The sequence below is a fragment of the Lissotriton vulgaris genome, chromosome 5 (genome assembly GCF_964263255.1).
Source record: "Lissotriton vulgaris chromosome 5, aLisVul1.2, whole genome shotgun sequence".
In the NCBI taxonomy this organism is placed as follows: Eukaryota; Metazoa; Chordata; class Amphibia; order Caudata; family Salamandridae; genus Lissotriton; species Lissotriton vulgaris.
In genome coordinates this window covers 1,450,205,542-1,450,232,948 of record NC_141693.1, presented here as the reverse complement: position 1 = coordinate 1,450,232,948, position 27,407 = coordinate 1,450,205,542, and the positions used below count along the sequence as shown (strand labels likewise).

Genomic DNA, 27,407 nt, shown 5'->3' with positions numbered 1-27,407 from the left:
TCTGTAATCCAGGATTATTTCCATCTTTATTAATTCCTTTCGATATTGTTTAGATGCAAATATTATAGTCCCATTTCAAAAGGGCTATTATTCAATTACAGAGGTGTCTAGTAGTAGTAGTGTGTTTTTCCGACAAGTTTGTAGCTAAATAAAGTTTCCTAGATACTGTAGAACCTTCTCCCAAAAACATCATAGCCAGATGGTGTGCTGCTTCCATATCCCATTGCCTTATCTTGCAGGATACATTGCTGACTTTGAATACAGTTGAACTAATGAGAGTAACGGAGGCATTGGTGGCATGCTCCCTGCACATTCCTGCACCTACCTGGGCCATTCGACCTGAATTTCATTAAACTCTAGGTTCTCTCGGTGGTAGATTGCAAGACAATATAACGTTCAGCCAAGATATTTTTAGTTTACGTTGTGTTCAAGGGGCCTGCTAGTGTCGAGATAAAAAAGCAGTTCTTTAAGCGGCCCTGCATCCTTAACAGTCTCCATAGACATTCTATAATGTTCCTTTGTTTGTTGAGGCCTGCTTGAGTTTTGGGATATGCTGTGCGTTGATAACTGGATGGACCCTTTAAAGATGAAGTGGCCCTAGTTCCCTTTTCTCCCTCCGCCGTATTTTCAGTTCCATTGCTGTGGGAGCTATGAAGCTGGTGGGAATAGGAGAAATCCAACATTAAGTTGTACCATAAAGATGCCTCTTTTATAATTATTTACTCCTGATTATTTGGCTCTCACCTATATTCACAACACTATTCTGTCTAGTTCTCAAGGCTCAGCATATTGATGGGCTCCTTTTAATAGAAATAGATGGAGAGGAAGCAGCACATTCCCTTGCTAATGTGTTCTTGCACTATTGTTTGAGGCATGGCTTTAGTCTAAACACACTGTCAGGCAACTTTGTCCTAACTGCTTTCATCCCCCTTTTCTACTTTTTGAAAAATAGTTGATACGGTGTATTTTGCTCTCCAGGTCGAAAAATTATTTCCTAACTTAACTGCCAGAAAACTACTTATAAAACGAGAACAGTTAACATCGTTCTTTTTTTCTTTTTCATTCTGTTTATCAGCAGAAGCATACAAACAAAACAGATACATTAGTACTTTACTAAATAGTCATGCTACACCTCTCCAAGAAGGAGTTCGAAATACCGTTACTTCTGTTCTCATTTCTCACTCCTCGTGCATTTCCAGTACACTTTGTTTTACTTGTCAGAATCTTTCGGATGTTGTATAATAGTTTAATAGGTTAATTGCCATGCTTAGTTCAGTGTATAATCTGCTTGCCACATGTTCAGAGCTTATAAAGTGCTTTTATGATTTGTGAGACAGGCTTTCATGTATGAATGTTAGAGCTGAGCAATTTCATATAAAATTAATGCAAGCGTCATGAATTTCACCCAACTTTGATGTATTATAAACTTTTACTACTTGGTCAAAATGCAGAGTGGGCTAAAAAACATTGTGGCTTGCACGAGTTGTGTTGAAGGTGCATCTGCCTATGTGGGGAATACGATTATCCTAGAGATCTCCACCAGGTGGATAGTGGTCGCTAAATGTGGCAGACATCCTCTTTTGACCCGACAGGCTGGCAGGCCCCCTGTCAGGCTCTAAACGAGCATATACTTTTCACTGTACTTGTCAGGCAATTTGACTATTCTCAGGATGGTGCTTTTTGCTCTGTATGTATGACTCCAAGAAAGCAGACAAACATAGTGCCTGTAATGTGAAATAAATTGTTAAAATGAAGCTACCCCCCACAATGTAAACTGGTGTTGAACCTATGGTTTCATGCAGCAAATGTCAGTTCTGCATCTTGGAGGTGGCAACACTCAAAAGTGAGTGACAAACTGTACTGCAGCTGGGTACAGCAGTCTGTCAACTTTCTTGCAATGTCTTCTGTTGGGCTGTTAGCATGCTCTGTGCTGACAATTACTAGTAATTGTGCACATCTTTCAGTGCTGAGAGAGGATCTTGTTTCCAGTGCTGAGATTTAATTTTGAAATGTATTGTTCAAGTTCAAGTTCAAAAGACCTCTATTCGAATTTCATAAAATTCATAAAAGTACCACATTAAAACAGTTCAATTACATAACAAATCCAAGTTACAGAATTCATAATTATTAAAAAATCTAATACAGCTCTCATAAGACTATTTTCAGGGGTTTTCCATCATTTTACGTACACGTGTTATAAGTCTCAAAAAAGTACTAGTGCGATAAAGTTGTTCATTTGTGTCCAGGGAAAGCAACATTGAATAGGACTCCCCTAACGAGAGGGGTCTTTGTTTTCTAAAATAAGGAGTTAAAAACCAATTAATATATTTTAAATAAAATTTGCAGAAGAATAGAAAGTGCAAATCATTCTGTTTACTAATACCATCACACGGACATGGATTGTAATGTGTTGTGTGTTGATAACCCAAGGGAAAGCCCAGTAGGAATTTCACTGAACCCGCCCTAAGCCGAAACAGCAGTGATCTCTCCCAATTGGTCATGGGTAAAGTGAAGTAGGGTGCAAGTGGTCTCCTACATAATTCATTCCTCATATAACTCACAACAGTTGATTTGAGGATTTCCCTTTCCATTCGTTCAGAGTTATAAAGTGCATACAGTGCTTGTTTGACCTCAATTTTATCTTTGGGCTCAATCTCGCTTGGGTCGGAGAAAAGATCTCCCCTGTCCACAGTGCTCAATGTTTTTAGGACTCCTGCCAGCCAGGGGATCGCCATGCCATGGTCACATTTGAGGCAGTCTTTAATATTATTTTGCGTTAGATTGGCTGAATTGTTCCTCCAGATCCTAATCCAGAATAGAGCTGGTCTAGTTCTAATAAAATCACATACATAGAGGAGGTTTAGTTCCTCATGACAAATGAATTCGGAAGATGAGATTGGGGCACCCAGTATTTTTCTACAGAATCGACCTTCTTCTCGCTGGATGCTTGGATTTTTTTCCCAATCCCCAGACCTCAGCCCCATATGTAGCTACAGGTAAGCACTGTAACCTAAAAAAAATTAAAATAGCTCTTGTGGCACCTATTTTCTTAGGACGGGACAAGCTCAAAATAGAATTGGTGGCTTTCGAGAACTTGCCCATGGTGTGGGCCGAGTGCCCACTCCATAAGACGTTCGCAGCGAAAACCAACCCTAAATACGGGAATGTAGTTACAGATTCTAATTTACCTGTCCCTATATGTATGGTGTTGAGCTTTCGTTTCCCGGGTCCACATGGCATAATAAAATATGTTTTTTAATTTACACGCAGATCTAAGCCCTCCATGTATTGGACGAAACTTTTAACAAGTAAATGGAGGGCATTTGGTGTTGAGCCCATGAGGACGGCATCGTCTGTGTGTAATAAAACAGGGAATGGTTGCCCCTGGATTGTTGGTACATCACTAGTCACTTGTTTTAGGGTTTTGGCTAAACCATTAATGTAAATAATAAACAACAGGGGTGCTAAAACGCACCCCTGTCTTACCCCTCTGCCAATGTTGATAGGTCCAGATACTTCTCCACCCATCCCAATCCTAACTTGTGCTTTGAGATCAGTGTGGAGGTAGACCAGGAAGTTAACAAGAGCCTCATCCAGTCCATAATTCAGAAGGATTGCCCATAGTTTAGATCTATTCACTAGAGCGAAGGTGGATGAAAGATCCATAAACGCAAGGTAAATAGGAGACGATCGGGCAACGCTATACTTATCAATTATCAGTTTTAAATTCAGGCATTGCTCAACCGTCCCCACCTTGCTCCTGAATCCCATCTGACACGGGTCCAATAGACCCGTGTCTTCAGTCCACTCTACCACCCTATTGTAAATTACTCGCCCCAAGATTTTTAAAGTATTCTCCAAAAGGGAGATCGGACGGGAATTCACTGGGTCCGACCTCTCGCCCTTTTTAAAAATTGGGACTATAGAACTAGTTGCCCAGGTAGTGGGCATGGGCACTGTTGGCATACTATTAAAAACATTAAGGAGAATTGGTGCCCATAGATCCGAACTATGCTTAATTATATCTACGGGCAGTCCGTCAGGACCTGGGGCCTTGTTCCCAAGGCTCTCTTTGATAGAGATCGATCTCCATGAGGTGGAAATAGCTAAGCCGCGGAGCTGTCCAGGGGCAAAGCTAGTTGATTCCTCAAATGGTGCGGCATAGATTTTGGAAAAATGGGCCTCCCAGGAGCTGCTGGTTATATTGCAGCTGATTGGGGTTAATTGTTTGCCCAGTTCTCACATTTTTCTAACAGCTGACCAGAAGGGGCCACCGCTTTTCAAGTTTGCACTTCCAACCAGCGACTCCCACTGTTCTGTCAATAATGCAGCCTTTCTTTCAGCTATTTTAAGTTTATAAAATTTCCTGGCTGCCTGTACCTCCGTTATACCCCTTGGTTTAATGGTTAATGCCCTGCACAATTCCCTGTTTGCTAGTGAGCATGCAGAATCAAACCACCTTGGCTCTTTCCCTTCCTTTGGCAAGGGAACTGACAAAGAAGTTTTTATGGCTGGACACAGTTTACCAAAGTCAGCGATTATCCTGTGACAGTTCCCATCCATGGATAAACAAGAGTTGATTAACTGGGGATATTCCCTTTTTACACTTTCCAATATTGCCCCACTGTCAACTCCCCTCCATTTTAATCGCAGGCCGTCACCCGAAGGTGTAATGTCTCTTGCGCCATGTAAGTTAGCATATACCTGGCTAAGGCCTAGTTGCAGAGTCACCAAACGATGTTTCCGTCACTGTGAATTTTGTTACGCGGTCTAATAAAATAAATGGGGGGACATAAGTCAATGGTGGAGAAGCAGTCCCTGCCTCTGAACGTGGGAGCATGATATGTGCTAGGAGTGTGACTTGTATCCATAGCATTGCTGAGAGTGTGCTCAGTTAATATGTTAGCTAATTCAATGCCCCTTCGTGCAGAAATGTATTGTTATATGCGGATCACTTAATTGAAAACAAGGAGTGATGCACCAACTTCCTTTTGAGTTACTGAGGAAAAACCTCTTTTTAACCTTCATTTAAATACAACTTGCCCCATTGCAGTCATTCTCTTGACAGGGTTCTGGACATAGATTATCTGGGCATTAAATTCACATCCCATACTAAATGGCATAAACACTGCGCAGTCCAAATGTCGTTTAACCCAGTGGCCTAGAGCAACTCCCCTTTTTCAGTGCTTAATTTGTGCAAGTGGTTTCCGGTGCTTACCAACTGCACTTATTTCTCAGGGCTGGGTAGATTGACATACCTGCCTGCAAAGTGCCATCTCACGTGTGTCACTCGCGATATTAGCTCACTTCACACAGTCTCCAGACTCCCGATAAAGATCTGATACCACACACATGGTAAATCCATGCCTGTGTTCAGTGTTTCCAGATTGTGCAGGTTCCCACAAAAATGGGTGACATTTTTCTCATTTGTGTGGGGAAAAGAACCAGGTTTTGGTGCTGTGAGCCGGACAGTGTATAAACTTTTTTAAATTTGACAACGTGGCCGCCTGCCTTATTATGATGAGGCACATAGCACCAGAAACTGCCTGGGGGGTCCCTGCATCAGCGACCATAACAGGTCGATCCATCATCAATCATAGTAGCGCTAGGGCATTACCAATGGCTGCTTGCAAATAATTAGTAACCTGTCTATCCTTTGAGTTCAGCAGTCGAGTGTCCTGAGTCGATCAATGTGATAATTGTCCCCACTTTGTTTTCGCCCACCCCCGTATAGTGCACAGCTGCAGAGTTAGGCAAACAAAGCAAACAGGGTGCCGTACAGCAGGCCTCAGAATAATTAAAAGTCAGTAAGTAATGACATTGTAATCGTAACAATACGTGAAGTAATGGAACTTCATAAGATTATATCTCATGATGTAAGGAATCAATCGTGTCACTGTCACGGATAGTAGATGATGAGGCAGGGCGACAAAGAGATAAATGCAGGTATTGAGCACTGCATAGATGAAATGGCGTGAACTGAAAATCCTGTGATTCTGGGGAAATCAATTAATCTCTCTGTGCCTATAAAAAACATAACCTCTCCTTGTGTAATGTATTTGATGTTCATGTAGAGCTCCAATATCTTCAGGTCTGGTTTGCGAATATGTAAAAAAATAATGCAACACCAACGTTGGTTGCATTCTAGTAAAGCAATGTAGCCGCTGAAGAGAGGGATCTCAGCTCTGCAACTTGAGTTCCTCATAGTTCGTTTTAACTTTGCATTCATGAGGCTTAAGTATAGTTTTGAGAGCAGTTATCCAATAATGCGTTATGTGGTGTTTTATTGAAATCGCCATCATATGCATCTCTCAACCTGCTTTACAGTGCAAGAACCTAAAAAAAGACAACTATAAACTTATACAAGCTAGTAACAAAACAGAAATAATACTGAATGTCACTATTAGACCATGTTAGCATATATTTTTTCCAAAACGTAATGCAGTTCCAAGTGTAATCTAACTACCCCTAGTATGTGTCACAGGGTTTAAGCATGTACAGAGGGTCTTAGCAACTGGATTGTAAGGAGTTAGTTACCCCGTTCAAATGGTGACTGGGAATCTGCTTTCAGGAATGGTCTGCCTTTCCAGCCCTGAAAACAAGTCACTCAGGCTCCCTCTCTTACAGCACACTGCGCCCCGGTTAAAGCAGGAGTTCCTCTATCCCCTTTTGTTAGAGGGTGCCTATCACAACCACTTAAGAGGAACCCTATTATTAAAGCAGTGGCGAACCCGCACCATTATCCCACCTTCAGTTCTGTGGGGAACACCACCTAACACCGTACTACCTAGGGTTGCAGGATAGATTATTTCACACTATTACATCTGGCTTTCAGCAGTGCCAGTTGAGGATGGGGGTGAAGCCGATGGAGTAAGTGGGTGGAGCCAGTGGAGATAGTGGGTGTAGCCGGAGGAGGTGGGTGTGGCCTCCTAAAAAAATGTCAGCACCTGCACTTAATATTTTACAAATTAAGCACTGCATGGCTGCGGAATATGTCTGTGAATTTACTGAAATTGTCTCCTCATTTTAGCTTCTGGAGCACCTTCTATAATTTCCAACGCAAAAAACAGTTTTCACTCTGAGATGGTTCAGCGTTTTTCATGGAGGCAAACCACCTTCGAATTATAACAAATAATTTATATTGGGGCTAAATCCTGCTATCTCCTTTTCTTTGTGGTCTTTTTTTTTACTGTCAAAACCAGGCATTTGCTACATTTCAGGACGGTAAAAATGTCTGACTTCTCGCACAAAAAATCCAACAATTGCTCCTCTTTTATCCTTCAATCTATATAGTCCCATGATAAACACGCCATCTATCAATTTTAGTGACTACAAACTACAAAAGCACTATTATCCATGGGAAGATCATACCCAAGTCCTAATTCACATCAGGCTCTCTTCCTCCATTACGGTCATAACTACCTGTGAGTGCCTCCCTTTGGCTAATGATGCTTAATTGTTTTTACTTTTCTGTTCCATTATGGACTGCAGCCAATCCTATGTAAATCAGTCTTGCATCACCCATACTATGAAGATCCAACCAATACTGAAAAGCCATTTTCCGTCAGTTGGAAACAGAGGAATGCTTCAGAGAATCATCTATCCTCTATTAGTGGTCGAAAATTTGATATACCAAACAGGTTGGTGCGGCTAATATGACAGCCCTTTCTCTTCAATCAGGGGAATTATAAGCACACTACTCACCCGAGAGGGTCTCAAGGCGCTGAGGGGGGGAGGGGTCAGCTGTTCCATATCAGTCGAAGAGCCAGGTCTTCAGCGGTGAGTAGGGCGGTGTCTGTTTCTGGTCTGGTTGCTTCTGAATCCAGATTGGGAGGGGTCGATGATGGCATTGTCTTCGATGAACCTTGACAGTTCTGCATTGTCGGCCTTCTCTGAGACTTTAGCTGCAAAAGGGAGAAGCGAGATAGGTCGGTAGTTCTTGAGGTCTGTCAGGTCTGCTGAGGCATTCTTGAGCAGGGGCCTGACATCTGCGCGTTTCCAGTAGCCGGGGAAGAAGCCTGTCTTTAATGTGGTGTTGATGGAGCGTTGTAATATGGGTGCGATGGTGGTAGTGGCTCTGTGGTATATGAGGGGTGGGCAGGGGTCTGTGGGGGCCCCGGAGTGGATGCCTTTCATGGTAGTTGCGGTCTCTTTGTTTGAGATCAGTGTCCTGGCGGAGATGGTGGTCTGGCTGGCGTGGTCGTCGAGTGGGCTGACTGCAGGGTCGGTGTGTGGTCGTCAAAGTTGTCGTAGAGGTTCTTTATGTTCAGGTGGAAGTAGGAGGCCAGTTTGGCGCAGAGGTCCTGAAGGGGTTGATGTTGGTGGCTTCAGTGCAGGGCTTGGTGAATTCCTGGATGACGCTGAAGAGTTCCCTGGAGTTGCAGGAGTTGACGGGGATTCTGTTGTGGAGGAAGGTTCTTTTGGTGGTTCGGATGCTTTGGTGGTATTCCGTCATAGGGTCCTTTTAGGTGGTGCATTTGTCGGGTGTCTTGCTGTTTCTCAAGTCTTCTCCAGGTGTCTGAGGTTGCATCTGGCTTCTTGTAGATTGGTGGTGAACCAGGCAGCTTTTCTGGGGCGTTGCTTGTCGTGGTTGTGCAGCGGGCGAGTTTGTCTGCACAGTTGGCGATCCAAGTGTGGAATTCCATGGCCGCGAGGTTAGCATTGGTTGCAGCAGAGGGGGTGTTGTCGTTGAGGGTGGAGTTGTGTTGTTCTTCGGTGACTCTGCTCCCGTTCCTACACGGGAGTCCTGGAGCCGGTTCGGGTAGCTTGGGTTTGTTGACTATGAAGTGTACTCAATGGTAGTCGGTCCATGTTGGCTGCATTGTGTGGCTGAAGTGGTCACTACTATCCCCAGCGAAGATGGAGTTGAGAGTCCGTCCTGCCTTGTGGGTCATTGTGGTGATGAGTTGTTTCAGTCGGATGTTGGCAAGGTTGTCCCAGAGGGTGGCGGAGTTAATGCTCGCTGAGGTTGTTGATGTGGAAGTTCAGGTCTCCAATGAGTATGTAGCCTGTGGCAGCGATGGCGTGGTGTGCGACGAGGTCAGTGATGGTGTCAGCGACGAGTGCTCTGGTGCCGGGCGGTCTGTAGGTGAGGGTGCAGCGGAGTGTGGAGTTACGGCTAGTCTGGACCTGGAAGTGCAGGTGTTCGGCGGCGGGGTTGGTTTTCACTGGAGGTGGAGAGGCGGAGGGAGCTTTTGTGCGCAATGGTGATGCCTCCTCCCAGGTGGTTGGGGCAGTCCTTCCTCTGGATCTTGTACCCATCCGGCATGGCGATGGCGATGTCCGTCCCGATATGACATTGGTCCAGGTTTCTGTGCAGAAGGCGACGTCGGGTGAGAGTGAGTCCAGGATGTTCCAGATTTCCACCACATATCGATGCAAGGAGCGCATGTTGAGGAGGATGCATCTTAGGGAGTCGGTATGTTGGCGGCTGGTGGTGAAGGTTTGGCGGAAGTGGTGGCAGGAGAACTGGCCATGGGTAGTGATGGGCGTGGCCTGCTGGCGGTTGTTGTTTCTTCCCTGATTGAGTGCAAGGAGGGTGGGTGGGTCGTAGCGGTGTGTGGTGGGAGATCCAGGGTCCCTAGCGCTCGTCACGTTCGGATGGGCGCAGACAGGCTTGCCTTTGGCACGCCTTCGGTTCGCCAGCGGCAATACCACACAACAACCGCCGTTAAATAGGGGAGGGACGGGAGGCTGGGAGGAAGGAGCGCAGATTGTCTGAGGGGAGGGGTCGCAAGGGCAGCAGCGGCAGGAAACAGGCAACTGAAAACAAAGTGGTTAAAATAAATAAAAACAACGCTGGACAATCAGGCTAAGGGCTGGACTTGGAACAGGCTGAGGCCGGCAGGATTTGGACGGTGGAGCGGGCAGCAGGCACAAACCTCACCAGGGGGAGGTTGAAGGACTGCAGCACGGCGACGGCGCGGCGGAGCTGCTGGGGAGAAATTTGACCCAGACCAGAGGTCAAGGTCTTACGCGCACTCCCTCGCAACGGCCGCCATTAAATAGGGTAGTGGGGAGGAAGAAGAGGCTGGGAGGTGTGAGCGGGGGCTGTCCGAGGTGGAGGGGCTGCAGGGGCAGCAGCGGTCGGAAACGGGCAACGGAAAAATAAAGTTAAAAAGAAGAATAAATAAAGTGGTTAAAATAAAATAAAACAACGCAGGACAATCAGGCTAAGGGCTGGATGTGGAGGAGGCTGAGGCCGGCAGGATCTGGGCAGGCAGGATCGGGCAGAGTAGCGGGCAGCAGGGGCGACCCTCACCAGGTGGAGGTTGAAGGACTGTGGTGCGGCGGTGGCACAGCAAAGCTGCTGGGAAGAGAGTTGACCCATACCAGACGTCAAGGTCTTACACTCATTGATGTGGCATTACCCTCTACTGCATCCATCCACTTTGTCTGACAACACCCCGTATCCCTCTTTTTCACCTTAAAAGTCTGCCCCACCCTTTTCATAATAATTAATGATCTGGGCATTGCAGTTGACATGGCTTTGACATCCTGTGTTGCCCTTATTCAACATCGACTCTCATGGTGCTTCTGCAGACTCATTTTGCACCAGCTGCACCTTTAATAACCTCAACTTTTTAAATTGCCCATTTTACTTCATTGTACATGGGCTTCCTTGGCAGTAGATAAACCCTTCATTAATTTGTCCATTTCCCCAGCCTCATAAGAGCGACAACATTCATCATCCTCATCATCAGAACACTTTATTTTGATCAATTGACCATAAAAGTGCAGATACAACATATAAATTATCATTTCAATGTATACAATAAGATGATTACACAGAAAAAATATTTAAAATACAGTTTATTATTTATATACTATGATGTCGTGTATATAAATCTATTAAACAAGAACACTAAAAGTGCAGTTTGACCAAAACGGAAACCCTTCAAAAGCTAAATACAGTAATCAACTGCAAATAGTTTGAGGACACCAAGGCAATCTCACACATAAAACCAAATCTTAGTTGATGGATTATTGCTAATATATGAAAAATGAATAAAAAATGTACAATATGTTCAGATAGTTATTAAAAGGACTCAGCAATTTCACAGTTCAGCCTCAGTACAGACCCATTGCAAACAAGTAGTAGAGAGGTATGTTAAAACCAGAATAACCTGTTGCATAATCAGTAGGGGCCTTTGGTTGACAAGAAGAGGATTTATTTGTAAAGGTGTCAGACTCTTTAATACAAGGAAGTTTGTGAAAATACCCCAGTGGGAGTACGCCAATTTTAGATTTTCTTAAGGGTTGAAGAAAAGGGCAAAAAAAGAACCTCTGTAGTACCTGAGGGGGAATCTAAAATTAATAACGATACAATCACCACAATGGTCCTTTATCCCCGTCCCCAACAAGCTCACTCTTCATGTGACCAAAATCTCCTTTGCCAAGTGGTAGGGGAATTGTCTCTTTTGCGCAAGCCAGTCCTAACATTTGTTGGTCAATTCATCCTGGCCCTCACTCTGATTTTCGCGCAGCTCCAGAACACCAACCAACACTAGGACATACTGGAAAGAGGCTGGCAGAAGGTCATTCATAGGATTCTTCTTTATGGGTGCAGGGGGATTAGGCACAGATGGACTTCTCCCCTCCACTCCAGAAGGAAGGGTAGTAGGGGCTTCAGGAACTTCAGAGGTTTTAGTAGCATGCCAAGACCCCAAAACTTCGGACTCTTCAGTGTAGCTTGGTAAGACGTGGCTGGGTGCAGTGGGTCTAGGCACATTTTCTCTTGATACCTGATGCGAACTACCCAACTGTTTTGGCAGTCAGCTGACAAAGCGCTGCCACTTGTTTCTCCCTCAGGTAAGGGCCAGGTAGGTTGGTTCTGGTGGCTAGGGATTGCATCCAGGACTTTTTCAATAGCTTCCAACCTTTCTGATAATGAGAATAACTCTTTGTATAACAGGTCTTTAATTTTCCCTAAATATTATTCCATGAGGTCAACTGCCCAGGGAGGTTTGAGCATTACACCCTGGGAACTGGTGATTAGAGGAACCTCTGCATTAATATCAGTATGAGTGTGATAAGTTTGAGGGCTAGCAAGACCTGAGGGTGACGGAGGAGCAGAACATTGCCTGGAGCATTTATAGGCCTGAGGGGGCCAAGGAGCGACCTTCTTCCGAGCCCCCAGATGGTTATGGACCGGAGTTACATTCTTATTGCTTCTGGGTTCAATGCCCACCTCAGCAAGGAAGGTCCCATCAGTAAAGGCCCATTCTTGCTTGGATTAATGGGGGCTCCAAGGGAAAGTCTCCTCTCAGTTAGTGCGATCTCAGTTGAAATAATCCCCATGGCCCTATGAAGCATGTTATCTATGCTAGTAGTAGTCTTCGGTGGAGAGTGAGCCCTAAGTAAACCCCTTTTCCGTTTGCCCATAGTGATTTAACCATAAGATGTAACCACAGAAGTATAAGTGTCACTAGTATGAAATATAAACATAAGATATAAATGAATCAGCTCTCGCCCTGACCCATATCTCATATGCTGCATGGAAAACACGAATAAACTAACAAGTCCACCTGGTCTCACTTCAGCAAGACCGGGAAACACTAAAAACTTCAGCTTTCCTCGTCCTGCTGAATGACATACTCAGTAAACAAACCACAGGCTTACTTTGCCGCTGTGCTGAACTCCAAAGTCAGAAGAGAGATCATGTATATGCGGCTGCTGGCATTGCCAATCACTGACTTTAGCCATGTTTGGTCATACCAAAGTACAGGAGGGGCATGCGGTCTGTGCAACTATAAGCGAAAATCCTGGCTACGTCTATTGTGCTGCTGCCCGGCTCTAACTACCGAAAGGAGGATCCTCCTAAGCAAACTATGCCAATGTGAACAAGCACTGGCGTTGCCAATAGGTCTCGCAGTAGGAAAGTTGGAGCTATTGGTTTTGTAAATGACAAAGTCCTTTATGTTTTTAAAATGAAAACAAAAAAAAAAGGCATTGTTATTTGCAATTGTAATAGCTCCAACTTTCCTACTGCGAGACCTATTGGCAACCAATGCAATAGGTCTCGCATTAATTAAGTTTGAGCTATTGGCATTGCTAAATATTGCAACACCAAATGCAACTAAAGTCTATAAATTGTATGTTAAAAAAATGTGTATTTATTTTTGTAGCAATGGTGGCATGCTGCGCTTTAGATGAATATGTTCAAAAGTAAAGTGCGCCATACTGCGATTGGTACAATACTTAATTGTGGATGCGTTAACAATCGATGTGTGCATTGATGGCTGGTGGTGTATGTGCCTGTAGAAATTGTGCACTGATGGTTGGTGGTGTGCGTGCCTGGTGAAAGCGTGCACTGACGGCTGGTGGTGTGTGCCTGGTGAAAGCATGCACTGACGGCTGGTGGTGTGTGTGTGCCTTGTGAAAGCGTGCACTGACGGCTGGTGGTGTGTGCCTGGTGAAAGTGTGCAGTGATGGCTGGTGGTGTATGTGTGCCTGGTGAAAGCGTGCGCTGACGGCTGGTGGTGTGTGCCTGGTGAAAGCATGCACTGACGGCTGGTGGTGTGTGTGCCTGGTGAAAGCGTGCACTGACGGCTGGTGGTGTGTGCCTGGTGAAAGTGTGCAGTGATGGCTGGTGGTATATGTGTGCCTGGTGAAAGCGTGCACTGACGGCTGGTGATGTTTTTGCCTGGTGAAAGCGTGCACTGACGACTGATGGTGTCTGTGCCTGTTGAAAGTGTGCACTGACTTGTGGCTGTGTGTGTGGTTGTGTGTGTGTGATTGTGTGTGTGGTAGTGTGTATGGTTGTGTGTGTGTGATTGTGAGTATGGTAGTGTGTGTGCAGTTGTATGTATGGTTCAATGTGTGGTGGTATGCAAATCAGCACCACGCTATACTTCACGCTATGCACCTCCACTCCACACTCCTCCACTCTGTGCCCCTCTTCATCACTCCACACTACTCTACAACACTCCATTCTATGACATTTCACGCCAGTGTCTGCTACACTATATGGGCTGTCAGCGAAAGCTATTGTTCATTTAAAAAAAACTCAAATGAGGATTTGAGACCGCCCATTACTTACCATTGGTAGCCTCCCAGGTCACCCTTGTTTCCTTACTTCCTACTGGTCACACCTCTGTCTTACCTCTTGCTGCCTCCTGGGCTTCCGTCCTTGTCCCTGCTGTGGATCATGGACCAAGTACTGCTTCATTGCCAGTGTCCTTCCACTGGCCACAGGCTCCTTCACCAGGCCCCACCTCCCTTTTTTTTGCAGGTTTATTATAGCCCAAAGTAGACCCGAAGATATTGGAGCACTTTACATGAGCACCAGCTACATTACACAAGTACACATTCACTTGTACTTTAAAGGTACAGCACGATGAAGTGATTTGCACAGAATCACAGGACGTTCAGCTGACCAATCACGAGACTCGCACCTGGTTCCTAAGTTCCAAAGTCACCAGCTCTGCCGTTATACCACATCTTCTCCTCAAACCTTGACCACAATCCTGAGCACAACTGCTTTTATATTGATTTCTTGACCGCTTTTATATTGATTTCTTCACCACAACGAAGGGTTAAATGTAAGTTTATTGATTGCACGTGAATAAAAACACTCGAGCTGTTGGTGTGGGAGACTAAACTGCTCCTCAATCGAAGCTGGGGTTGAGGTGTGAAAGGGGGGAGGTGGGTTTAAAATCCACAATGCTGACCGGGGAAATCCTGTGGTCAACTGCACAGCACAACGCCCTGGCAAGCAAAATGGGGCGCTGGCTTTGTAAACATACTCCGGACAGGTCGAGGTCTAAACTAACAGAATTGGGAGAGATCAGAAATGTGCTAATGGCAATAAGTGCCGAACGTTATTTCTCTCTGTGTCTAACAATATGCACACTTAAATAATAACGAGTAATTAAATAACTCAAAAACAGGCTGAATCATTGACCAAAGAAACGTGGCATGGAATGGGACAGCAAATTATGTTAAAATTACTTCTGGAATAATACATGCAGCTGGTGGGGGTTGGGGGAGACAGTGTTGGTAGTAAGTGCGGAGATGTGAAAGGGCGGGAGAATGCGGCTGATTAACAATTCACTGTGCAAATGCATTCGTGGATTTATCATCAGTTCTTAGACCGTCTGAAACCTTGACCACAATCCTGAGCACAACTGCTTTTATATTGATTTCTTGACCACTTTTATATTGATTTCTTGACCACAACGAAGGGTTAAATGTAAGTTTATTGATTGCACGTGAATAAAAACACTCGAGCTGTTGGTGTGGGAGACTAAACTGCTCCGCAGTCGAAGCTGGGGTTGAGGTGTGAAAGGGGGTTAAAATCCACAATGCTGACCTGGGAAATCCTGTGGTCAACTGCACAGCACAACGCCCTGGCAAGCAAAATGGGGCACTGGCTTTGCAAACATACTCCGGACAGGTCGAGGTCTAAACTAACAGAATTGGGAGAGATCAGAAATGTGCTAACGGCAATAAGTGCCGAACGTTATTACTCTCTGTGTCTAACAATATGCACACTTAAATAATAACGAGTAATTAAATAACTCAAAAACAGGCCGAATCATTGACCAAAGAAACGTGGCATGGAATGGGACAGCAAATTATGTTAAAATGACTTCTGGAATAATACACGCAGCTGGTGGGGGTTTGGGGGAGACAGTGCTGGTAGTAAGTGCGGAGATGTGAAAGGGCGGGAGAATGCGGCTGATTAACAATTCACTGTGCAAATGCATTTGTGGATTTATCATCGGTTCTTAGACCGTCTGATGGTCTGAAGTGGGGTTTGGGCATGAAAGACGTCGAGAGAGGCTAAAGAAGACCTGAGAAGATGTTGCAGGACCCTAATATTTCAAGAAACAAGGAGCACAGGGTACCCACGTATAAATAAAAACAAGCAAATGGTGGGGGCCTGAAGGAGGAGGGGGTGCGAGGGATGAGTGAGGATGGGGTAACAGGGGAGGGAACACGGCCTGGGGGAAGCTGGCTGGGGAGGGGGAGGAGAAATCCAAGGAAGGCTGTGTGCGGGGAGAGAGGGGAGGTGCTGGAGCTGAAAGTACGGCCGGCCGGCCATCCAAGAATAATTAGGGGAGGAGAAGCCGAGAAGCCGCAGAGCGCACGCTGGGCGAAGCCCTTTGATGTGCTGCGAAGATGAGCGGCCGGGAAACTGAAAGTACGGCCGATAGGAGGGAGGGAGGCTGATGCGCGTGCTTGTTTGGTCACGTGGTTCACGTGAACTTAAAGAAAACCGCAGCAGAAAGCCCTTGGTTTGACAAGGATTTTGGCTACTTGAATTCTCGCTCCGCTCAATGCGCTTGCGCGCATTGATAGGTCGCGAGACTTAAAAAGCAAACACTTGCCTCGAGGCTTCTGCCATAAGCTTCTTACAAAGAGAACCCAACATTTTGGCCCGGTGTGGAAGATTTGCACAAACAATTAGGCAAGCCAAATACCACCGCCCTGCAACTGCACCCTGCCCTCGAACAATCCAAACTCTGATCGCGGAACATAGGTCCCCGAAAGAGAATGGACCAAGCCTAGGAAGCGGCAATCGAGTCTAAAGCTCCCTCGCACCATACCGTGGGCACTCTCCGGACAATCAAAACTAGGACTCCATGGGGCTGCGTCCGTAGTTGGTTTGTACGTGTTATGTGTGATCATACACAAATCTAACTTACTAAATCATGAATTAGTAATATAATAGGATTATACACAAGAAATACTTCAAAACAAGAGGTCCGGCATCAAAAACAGCCCTGGAGCCCTGAACACTCTGGGTGGCGATAATCTTTCAGGAGGGTCCACAGTGCTAAGGTGAAATCCAAATTTGAACACAAGATCTGAGTCAATTGTGGCACTTAAGTACCGTATTTTATCAACTCTTTTATTCCATAAGAAAATGTTTTTTTCCCATTTCCTTTTTAATAAGTATTGCAATGGTTTAAGTCAACTTATGCAAACACACGTATTCATTCATTCATACAAGCACTCACCCTAAACGTTTCGATGTCAGAGAGTGAGCCCAGCCCGGCCTTCCTTGGTGTCTGACGGGCAAGAATGGGCCGGCCCTTTGCCCCAGTGCGCCCGCGTGGGTCCCGCACTGCGGTAGACCTTCGGCAATTTTATGCTGTCCTAGCCCCGCTTCCTCATCACAGATGCACGCTGGAGAACCGAGTCACACCCCTGCAGGGCTGGCAGGAGAGCAGGTATGCGGTGCGGGCCCCAATCGGCCCAGTAACCGCATCCTGTGCCGCGGCACACTCTCAGAAATGTTATTACATCAGAGCCCTTCCTCCTTAGCACAGATTCACACTGGGGGGCCGAGTCCCCCCAGCAGTGCCGAAAGGAAAGCAGTTATGCGATGCACATTTAACAAAAATATTGCCTAGGGATCGATTTTCTGCATAATTTTCTAGTTTCTTTATTTTTTTTTGATTTGTGATTGTTTCATTTGAATCACTGTGACACAAACGGAATGAGTATGTGGTTCCACATCTGCTATTTTTACTGTCAATAATACGAACCGACAACCGTGCCTGCTGAGTTTGATTGGTTAATGGAATGCAAATACTACTAGGTGCGTTTGACTTTGCATATGCATTCTTTATCATTATTCATGACTATAGTTTTGCTTTTTATGGTTCTTAAGGTCCAGACGATGGTGCTGAGGGAAGTGGAGGCAATGGAGCTGCGCACCTTATTGTGGGTGAGTAGGAACAGGGACGTACATATATATGTATTCATGAGCTTTCAGTTCGGTGTATTTTCTTATGGAGCTTCCTGGAAAGCTGACTTAGTGGTAAGTGTGTACATAAATTGGCCTCAGTGGCATAACCCACTGTTTCAGCCACTACCACCGAATGGTAGTGCCAGCGTCGCCTATTGACTAGCACACTTGTTTTTTGTTCAATTCAGTGTATTTTCATATTTTGGTTTTAGTAAACTGTATGCAATAAATTGTGTAATGAAGTATGTAAATTCCCCCCCAAAATTCTGAAGTTTCTTGTGAAAGTCGGGTATGGGAAAATGTCAATATCTTCATTAAGGTTATGTTGTGTATAACTCGTTGTCTTGGAATATAGAAAGAAATGCTACTTTGTTACGGGGGACGCCTCTCTTTCTCCACGTCGTATCTCGTTCTTTTGTTCATATCAGCTCTGAAATATTATACGCTAGAGGATAATCTGTAAACGGAGGTTTGTATAGGAGTATCCACAAATTTAGATCAAGCAGGACAGTAGTTTTTAAAGTGCAACGCAGATGCTAAACGTAAAAAGAAACCCTGAAGTGACAAGACACAAGCAGGCGTAGAGCATTTTCAATTTTAAACCGCAATAAAGGAAATGGAAAAAGGTAAATGCACCAGTAACCTTGTTAAGATTCGTGGATTTAAACTGCCATGAAGGCTCTTAGTAATAGGAATAATACAATAATAAGCAAAATCAGGAAAATAGGCACAGTCTCAAATGTGCAGCACATCAATAGAAAATCCGGCAGCATTTCCAGAGGCTTTGGAAAGAGCCATAGCTCATCCACAAAACCAAGGGTTTCATTAGCCAATATCTGCATAGGAAGTCAGGAGGGCTGTTGAGATGATTGGATAGCATGCATGGTATGTCAAATTGCCTCCGTCGCAACTGCTCCCTTGCAAGCATGTACCCAATGCCTTGAGGAATGTATGTTTGCTTCATTTTGCTCCATGGTTGGTTGGTTTTCTTACTTGGGTCAATATTTCACTAAACTGCTGAAGTTTAGTTAACAGTAGTTAACAGTCCACAGACCTTTTGGAACTTGTGGGAAAAAGAGACTTCATTAAGAAGACCCACATAAGGAGTGTATTTATTGTGTATACCCTTCACACAAGGTAAAGATTGTAACATTTGCTGTACGTTTTCTTCTAAGACACTTAAAGATCGAGAGGGGAGTTTTTTTTATATCGCTCCAAAAACTACAATCTAAGGAGGCTTTAATTTCTGAGGAGGATAGTGAGGACACATGATCCGAGGTCTTCAGAGTAACCATAAAGGCATTAAAAATGACCGTATCACAATGCCCCATGATACAGGGGTTCTTCGCTGCTGTTTTGCCCATCCCGTATTAACTGCTGTGGTGCGTATGACTATTGAAACTAATCCGAAAATTCCTCTGCTTGGTATTCTGGATGAAGTGGGTGGGCCTAGAAGGGACAGGACTTTTGTGGGTCTGGCTTCACTGCTAGCTAAACAAGATATAGCTCGCAATTGGACCTCTTCTGTGGCTCCTTCGATTAAAGTGTGGACTATGAGAAAGGGTTGGTGAGGCAAAATGGATGAAATGATTTATGAAGCCTTGGGGGTGCCCTGGTAAATCTGATAAAATCTGGGGAAAATGGCGGGACTACCACGGTTTGGCAATCTAGATGCCACCCACAGAACCTTCTGTATAAGTGGGTGGGGTTACTCTATGGGTTTCTTTCCAATTACAGGGGATACTGATGATGCCATGTGTGTTCTTTTTACTGTGCAAAGCAAATGGTTTGATGTTAACCCACAAAATGTCGATAGAATGTTTCTATAAAAAAAAAGACTATCAAAAAGTAAGGGGATATAGAGGGACATAGAGGCTTGTCCTCCTACCAATAAGTAACCACAACATATGGAGCCAATCAATTTGCTACAAAATAACCCTCCACAAGGTGAAGAAACCACACTTGTTTTCTAATGTAACCATCACTCATCAGGGTTGCCCATTGGTGGCATGCTTCATCATCGAGTTGATCCCGTTTGGCTGCGGAACGAGGCATCCTGCGACCAAAGAATTACAAAGCAGCACTTATAGATGTATTAATATTGCGTAGAATGATGAAAAATAGAAGTGGGGGGGTGCACTTTTATGTGGTGAGAAAACCTTAAAGATACCTGGCTAGTAGGTAAACCCACAACTTGGGAGAATGCGTTTTCAATCAAATTGCCTGGGATCTTTGCTTAGGCTTTTCCCTCAATCCCCTTAATTCTAAGGCTTATCTGCAAAATGAAGAGGGAACCGTGCCAAATAGTTCTGATTGTCCCAAGACAGCACTGGTTCACCAAACTATTTCTCCTATTGGAGATCTCTACCTTCATTACTGACAATGAACCACAACCAAGTAAATCATTCGGACCAGACCTCTTTACACTAATTGACCTGGCTCCTGAATACGAGTTCACGAGCATAAGCATTCCTCAAAACTGTAGAGAAATTCTTCCGAAAGCCAAAGCTGATACTGCAAATAGGATGTAAAACTGAAATGGAAGTGTTTCAGTTTGTTGCCAAAGTTCACAAATTCACCCTATATCAGCACCACAGAGCAGATTTTACCTTATCTATTACTTTTGGCAAAAATCAGGTTTGGTCTATGTTTTAATTAAAGTACACTGAGCAGTAATTTCAAGATATAGAAGGTCGATTGGTTCACCATCCTATGGTCTAGTAGGGTGATCAACCAGTTTCTTAAAGGCCTTTCAGAGTCTTTCGTCCAATAAAGAAACTTCCTCCATCTTGGCTATTCAATACAGTGCTTGCACAACTGATTTAAGTTCCATTTGAACCTATTCACAAAACAGATATGACATTTTTAACGTGGAAAATGGCACTGTTATTGGCTCTTACATCAGCAAGAAGAGTTAGCAAGATACAGGCCTTTACAATTAAAGAGCCTTTTATGTAGTTCAAGGGTAATAGTGTGGTTTTCCGAAGCCATCCCAAATGTATTCCTAAAGTCCCAAAGGATTTTAATTGAAATTAATCTACTGTTCTGAAGGCATTGTTTTCAAATCCACAAACAGCAGCTGAAAGATCATTACATACATTGGATGATAAAAGATGCTTTAAATTCTATCTGCATCAGACGAAACAACTCAGGAGAACAGACCAGCTGTGATTAGCAAATGGCAATCATTGTAATGGTCTTCCTCTTTCCAAACCCAGACTAGCTATCTTGCTTTGTCACTGCAAGGCTGATAGACCTCTGACAATTATAAAGCATAGTCTACCATGGCTTTTTCTACTATGACCACTCTATTCACTGGCGTGCCTCTTGACGAAACATGTTGAGTGGCAACACTGAAGAACAGGCACACGTTCACACAACATTACTTCCTGGACTCGACAGAGCACAGTGATGCTGCTGGGGGACAAGCAGTAGTATGCCATTTATTCCAATAAGGTGGAGTTTTTTTCTATTCTATTATCCTACCTTCCGCTATTGTGTCACAATACTCATGATTGTGCAAATGTTCTAACTGCTAGCTGTTTTGAATCAAACCTGTGAATCTATAAAAGATCCAATACTGGAGAAGAAAATAAGTAACTGTAGTTCTTCAGTATTCGCATCTTTCATAGATTCACATGTTACTTCCCCTCCTCCCTGTAGTGGCTCCTCTTATTATTACTTATTACTTGTTACGTATTTCCAGTAGTGCTTGAAAATCTGAGGGAATGATGCCTCAGAGAGTTGTTACCTGATTGGCTGAAGTTTTGTTCTCCAGTATTGGGGTATCTTTCATAGATTCACATGCTTAAACCATTTCCCGTCGTCGAAGTGGGAGTCCCTCAGTACATAGGAAGCACAGAAGCTTCTGGATCTCAGATTTTCTACCTCATGTCTTGTGAAGAGAGTCAAGAATACAAACCAGGATGAGAGGGTCGGAGGTCAAAGTTTAAAGACCGCAAAGGACTAAATCCCCCAATCTACATATACATTACACAAAAGTCCGAAGGTCTGGAAACACCTCCTACAACTATGGTGACATGTGCCAACAGTGCACCGGAAACTTGACTTACACAGTAAGTCCTAACTTAAAGGATGGAATCCCATCGCTCACCGAAGTGACATGCTTCATCATCTGGGATCTCCTCCCGGCTGTAACTCCTAGTACAGTTGAGAGCTACAACCCCCTCACTGTGAGGGAGGAGCTCTGGGATGTTTGTGACCACACTTGCAGGTATTATGTCAAAACTGGACTTTGCACTGTTTTTAATCCTAACATCAAGAGACAACCATTAAAGTCTTTTCTCTCTTGATAGTTACTTTTATCTCACTTTACACATTTTCACCTTAGTTTGCACTTTGCTCATCACTTACATATAACATTTACAGCTTCTCATCCTAGGTTTTAGTAGCCCTGAGTTAGGGATAAACATCAATAAAACATCTCAGAGTTCCTCCCTCACAGTGATTGAAATCTTCCCTTATCTGGACGATTGTCTCATAAAGGTGAAATCCTTGGCAGTGGCAAACAATCATACTCAGAGATGTCTCTCTCCTTCTTCCAGTCCTTGGGTCTCTCCATCAACCTTCCAAAGTTTTCACTAATTCCCTCAAGAGTAAAGATTTTTTTTAGGAGCAATCTTAGGCAATCACCAAGCGAAGATCTTCGCCTCGCAAGAAAGGCAGGAGAAGATTGGTAAACTGGCGGCTCTACTCCTGGTAAAAAAGTCCACTTCAGTTCAGAAGTACAAATCGCTTCAGGGGATGTTGTCCTCCTGCGTTCCCCTCATTCCCAACTGCAGCTTGCAGCTGAGGCTCTTGCAAGAAGAGATAGACATTCAGTGGCTACAAATCTCAGGGTCCTTTGAGGATATTATAAAGAGAATACCTCAGATGAAGGAGGTGCTTCAGTAGTGGACCCACATCCCGAACATAGCCGCTGGCCAGTAGTTCCTGGTCGATCCTCAGAATTACATAATTACAACTGATGCATCCCTCGAGGGGTGGGGAGCACATCTGGAAGAGCTGAAAAGTCCGCAACAGTCATTACACATCAATCTGTTGGAGTTAAAAGCAATATTCCTGGCCCTGAATTCCTTTCTCTCAAAAATGTTCAAACAGAGAATGCAACAAGTATGCACTATCTAAACATACAAGGAGGGACAAAATCAAGTACGCTATCTCTACAGGCCCAGCAAATTTAGGATTGGGCAATTCAGCACCAACAGACACTGGATTGCATTTTTCTGCTGTAGGGCAAGCTGAAGTTAGACCTATTTGCGACCAGTCAGAGCCGCAAATGCCGATTCTTTGCTAGCTGGCTACTCCAACAGGGATCGTGCTGGAATGCATTTTTGGTAAATTGATCAAAGATTTATGCTTACTCTTTTCCTCGGATTTCTTTAACCCCTTCTGTGCTGATGACGAGCCCAGGCTCGTCATGCAGCACGGTGCTCGTGTGCTGGTGACGAGCCTGGGCTCGTCATGAGCCGTGGAACGCTCACACGCGGGGCTAATTTCCCCGCTGTGCTGAGCGTTCCATTGCGCGGGCGTGGTCATGACGAGCCCAGGCTCGTCACCAGCACACGAGCACCGTGCTGCATGACGAACCTGGGCTCGTCATGAGCACAGCGGCGCCGTGCGCGGCCCACCTCCCCCCACGCCGTGGGGAAATTAGCCCCGCAGCGAAGGGGTTAATCCCAACAGTGCCACGGAAAATGAGGAAGGAACCTTACTGAATACTGCTCATAGCACCCGGTGGCCTCACCAGTTCTGGTTCACAGAGCTTCTACTCCTATCGAAGTGCAAACCCAGATTGTTACGTTCAATACAGAACTTGCTAACAAGGAATCACGGCCAAGTGTGCCTTCCTGACCTAACATCTCTACGATTGCTGGCTCTGCTCCTGAACGCTTTGAGGTCGCCAACCTAACCACCCCTGCTGACTGTCGGGAAGTCCTTGCAAATGCTAGATTGCTTTCCACAATCAAAACTTACAAGTTTAAATGGAAGAGATTCTACCATTGGTGTGCAAGTTCAGAAGTACATCCTATCCAATCACCGCCAGAAAATTACTACCTTTCTTCCCGCAGCTGTCTAAATCTGGCCTCTCCCATTCGTCCATTGAGGTTTTCCTTGCCGCAATTTCCAGATAGAGGCAGTGTAATGGGTCACAGTCACTTTGGTCATCAAGAATTAGAAAACAATTTCTTAAAAGGATTGTTTAGAATAATCCCTCCAATTAGGCGTCCACCTACGACTTTGCATCTCAACTTTGTATTGGCACAACTTATGTTGAGCACATTCATAGAGCAGACCTCAAATACATTACATGGAAAATTTCTATTCTGCTGGCTCTTACATCAGCCAGATGAGTAAGCGACATAAATGCTTTCACTGTTTGTCATTCTTTCCTTCAATTTACAAATGACTCTGTTATACTTCGTACTAATCCTACCTTTATTCCTAAGGTCCCATTGGATTTTCATTTAAATGAACCAGTCATATTGAAAATCTTTTTCCCAAATCTGCAAACAAACAGTGGAAAGATCTTTGCATTCCTTGGATCTAAAGAGGTGTATAAATTATACTTACAGAAGACCACCAGCATCCGCTAGACTGCTCAGCTTTTTGTGTCATATGCTAAAATCAGAAAGGGACTTCATTTTACTAAGCAAACACCAACATGTTGGATATCATCAGCGATTCAGTTTTGCCATCAGCTAGCAGGCAAACCATTATCTTCAACAGTGAAAGCTCACTCTACAAGTGCTGTCTCCTCTTGGACAGCTCTCTTTGCCAGTGTGCCTATTCAGCAGATTTGCAGAGCAGCAACGTGGTCCAGCAGGCACACTTTTACCAAGCATTATTTGAAAGCTAGAAGCAAGGCTGACAAAGCTCTGGGACAAGCAGTTCTCCTTAAACCTTTTCAATAAGGTGAGCCTCTCTTCTTCCAACCTTCCTTATATGTTTGATTATTGCTATTATTTGATTGATAATTTAACTACATTTATTGTATAGTGTATACATTGTTATATATATGCGGACCAATATATATATAGTCTGCTCCACTTTCCACCTTAGGCGTCTGTTGCACTCTTCCTGACTGGTGCATCCATACATGGAGGTAGATCCATGTCAAACACCATGCTCAATTTCAACTGGAAACACTCTGCACTCGTGGGGCCACTTTCGAAATATTTATTCGCAAGGACACGTTTAGACTTCTTCCAGCTTGCATATGAATACAACAGCACTATTGTGGCAGTCTTTAAAACAAGTAAAGTCATTTCATTGGATGCAAAACAACAGTTGATGGACAGAATGCAGAACAATGTCATACATTAACACCAGTACAGAGATCTGGGCCTAAATCCATCGTTTTTTTGCACTCCACACCACCCCAGTTCAGACATGGCCATATGCAAATCAGCCTTGAGCCTGTACCTCATGGGAGCAGTCCAGCCTGAACTGCCAAGCCATGTCTTTCCTGGACCGGAATCAAGCATCCTAGAACCGGTTTCTGGCTATCAGCCGTCTTCAGCCAGGAAAGCTTGACTCTAGTGGTGTGGAGAGCATGGGACTCATGTCTGAGCATACCCATCCCACTCGGGGTGACAAATGCAAAACAACAGTTGATGGACAGAATGCAGAACAATGTCATACATTCACCCAGTACAGAGATCTGGGCCTAAATCCATCTTTTCTTTGCACTCCACACCACCCCAGTTAAGACATGGCCATATGCAAATCAGCCTTGACCCTGTGCCTCATGGGAACAGTCCAGCCCGAACTGCCAAGCCATGTCTTTCCTGGACCGGAATCAAGCATCCTAGAACCGGTTTCTGGCTATCGGGCGTCTTCAGCCCGAATAGCTTGACTTCAGTGGTGTGGAGAGCATGGGACTCACGTCTGAGAATACCCATCCCACTCGGGGTTACTCATTGGATGCAGCCTGTAAAGGGAGAAAGAGGACTATGATATCTCGGATAAATGTCCTTTCACATCCAGCTCATTCAGGGGTTATAAAGTCCAAAGGTAACTTTTTGGGAGCACAGAATCTTTGCATTTGTCCAAGATATAACAGTCCTCTTTCTCCCTTTACATGATGCATAGAACTAAAGGTGATGAGCCTTCGCTTTCAGGTTCTGTTATTCAGTCAGCACACAGATGATAAAATGCTGAAGATAAAAAATGAAGTGAAGACCTTTAAAGCAGTGGAGTTGGAGGACAAAATACATTTTTCAGACAATATAAGCACAAAGATGGGAGGTAACAGCAATGGAGGGTTCAATCCCCTCACTGGCCCTAATAGCCACAACAGCAATATTCAAAGCCAGACGTACCTCTATCAAAGAAGGACATCTAAATCTAAGACGACCTCAAAACAAGCTACTCTTTCAATGATATATTCTTCAAGGAGAAGGCAATGATATTCTGATACCCAGCTCAGTTTCCCTCTCTAGTGGGGTGATTGTTATCTTTCCATCTGGTAGAATGGACCTCAATTACAAAAAGCAAATGAGTGCTATATATTATCTCATGGATACTGTCTACATTTCAAGGCTGCTGCACCAGCAGTTCCTCCATAATGGTCAAAGTAATAACTTATTATACTGAGGAATGAAATGTCAATGTTACTGACAAAACGTGAACAGAGCTGGTTCCACCTCGACAGAAAGGTCAAGGAGTTTACTCCAGGTATTTCCTTGAACAAAAGAAAGGGCTAAACAAATATTACAGAGCAATATAAGGTCAACAGTTTACAAACCAGTTCATCATGATGGAGAAATGTATCATTGTCATTGGAATCTGGCCAGATATCTGTCATTACAGTAATAGATATCACAGGGCCCATGAATCAGCAGGTGATTTCCCTCAATCGCTATTGCAATGAAAATCACAAGTGGGTCTTGGATGATGATATTTTAGATGAGATCCTCGAAGAGCAGAGAACACTTTCTATAGACTGCCTCACAATGGCATGTAAGCGAAAATGCAGCTACCTGAACTGAGATCACTGGGCAGTGCCCTTTTGATGAACGTTTCAGGTTTTCTATACACCTACAATCCCCTCTATATTAGTGAAACTGAGAAAGTCCCCAGCGAAAAGGATTTAAATTACCTGGATTGTCCAAGGCAGTGGTGGTACCCCGACTTTCTACAGAGGTCCACCGCATCACACAGGAGATTCCCTTCCAGACCCAATCTGCTGAGCTGACTATAGGGGCATATTCAACACGTAAATGTATAATTGAATTCAACAGCTTGGCAACTGAGGTCAGACAACATTGACAATTGAACCTTTCTCCAACATGCATCAACATTTTTAAAGAGGCCAAATGCCCTTCCACAAGATCATTTTATTCCATGAAATGGGCACTATCCTGTATATGGTGTGAGAACAATATTGAAATCAAGAAGACATTATTCCTTATTCCTTATCTGCTACAATTACCTCAGCCCAAACTGCAATTCTCATCTATGAAGGTTCATTTAGCAGTGATTAGAGCCTATAGAAAATCTCTGATCCAAACCTTTTTTTTCAAAATTCCTTTTAATTTAAGGATTTTTTTAGAGGGACTGAAAGTCTTCACACCATTCAGATGACCATCTCCTCCAGGGGAGTTAAAACTTGTTTTTATCAAAATTGATGTACCCTCCTTTTGAGCTGATCCACAAGATAAAGCACATTTACTGGAAAACA

The 27,407-nt window shown here is 44.3% G+C and overlaps 1 protein-coding gene across 7 annotated transcripts in view; it reads left to right on the top strand.

The window, feature by feature from the left end:
• LOC147712726 (membrane cofactor protein-like) overlaps nt 1–27,407 on the top strand; it is a 629,516-nt gene that overhangs the window by 532,615 nt on the left and 69,494 nt on the right. For all 7 annotated transcript variants that reach the window (XM_086923383.1, XM_086923385.1, XM_086923386.1 and 4 more), the window contains one exon: nt 17,624–17,680. In XM_086923383.1, coding sequence (XP_086779509.1) covers nt 17,624–17,680 — 57 coding nt within the window. The remainder of the gene's footprint in view (nt 1–17,623; nt 17,681–27,407) is intronic.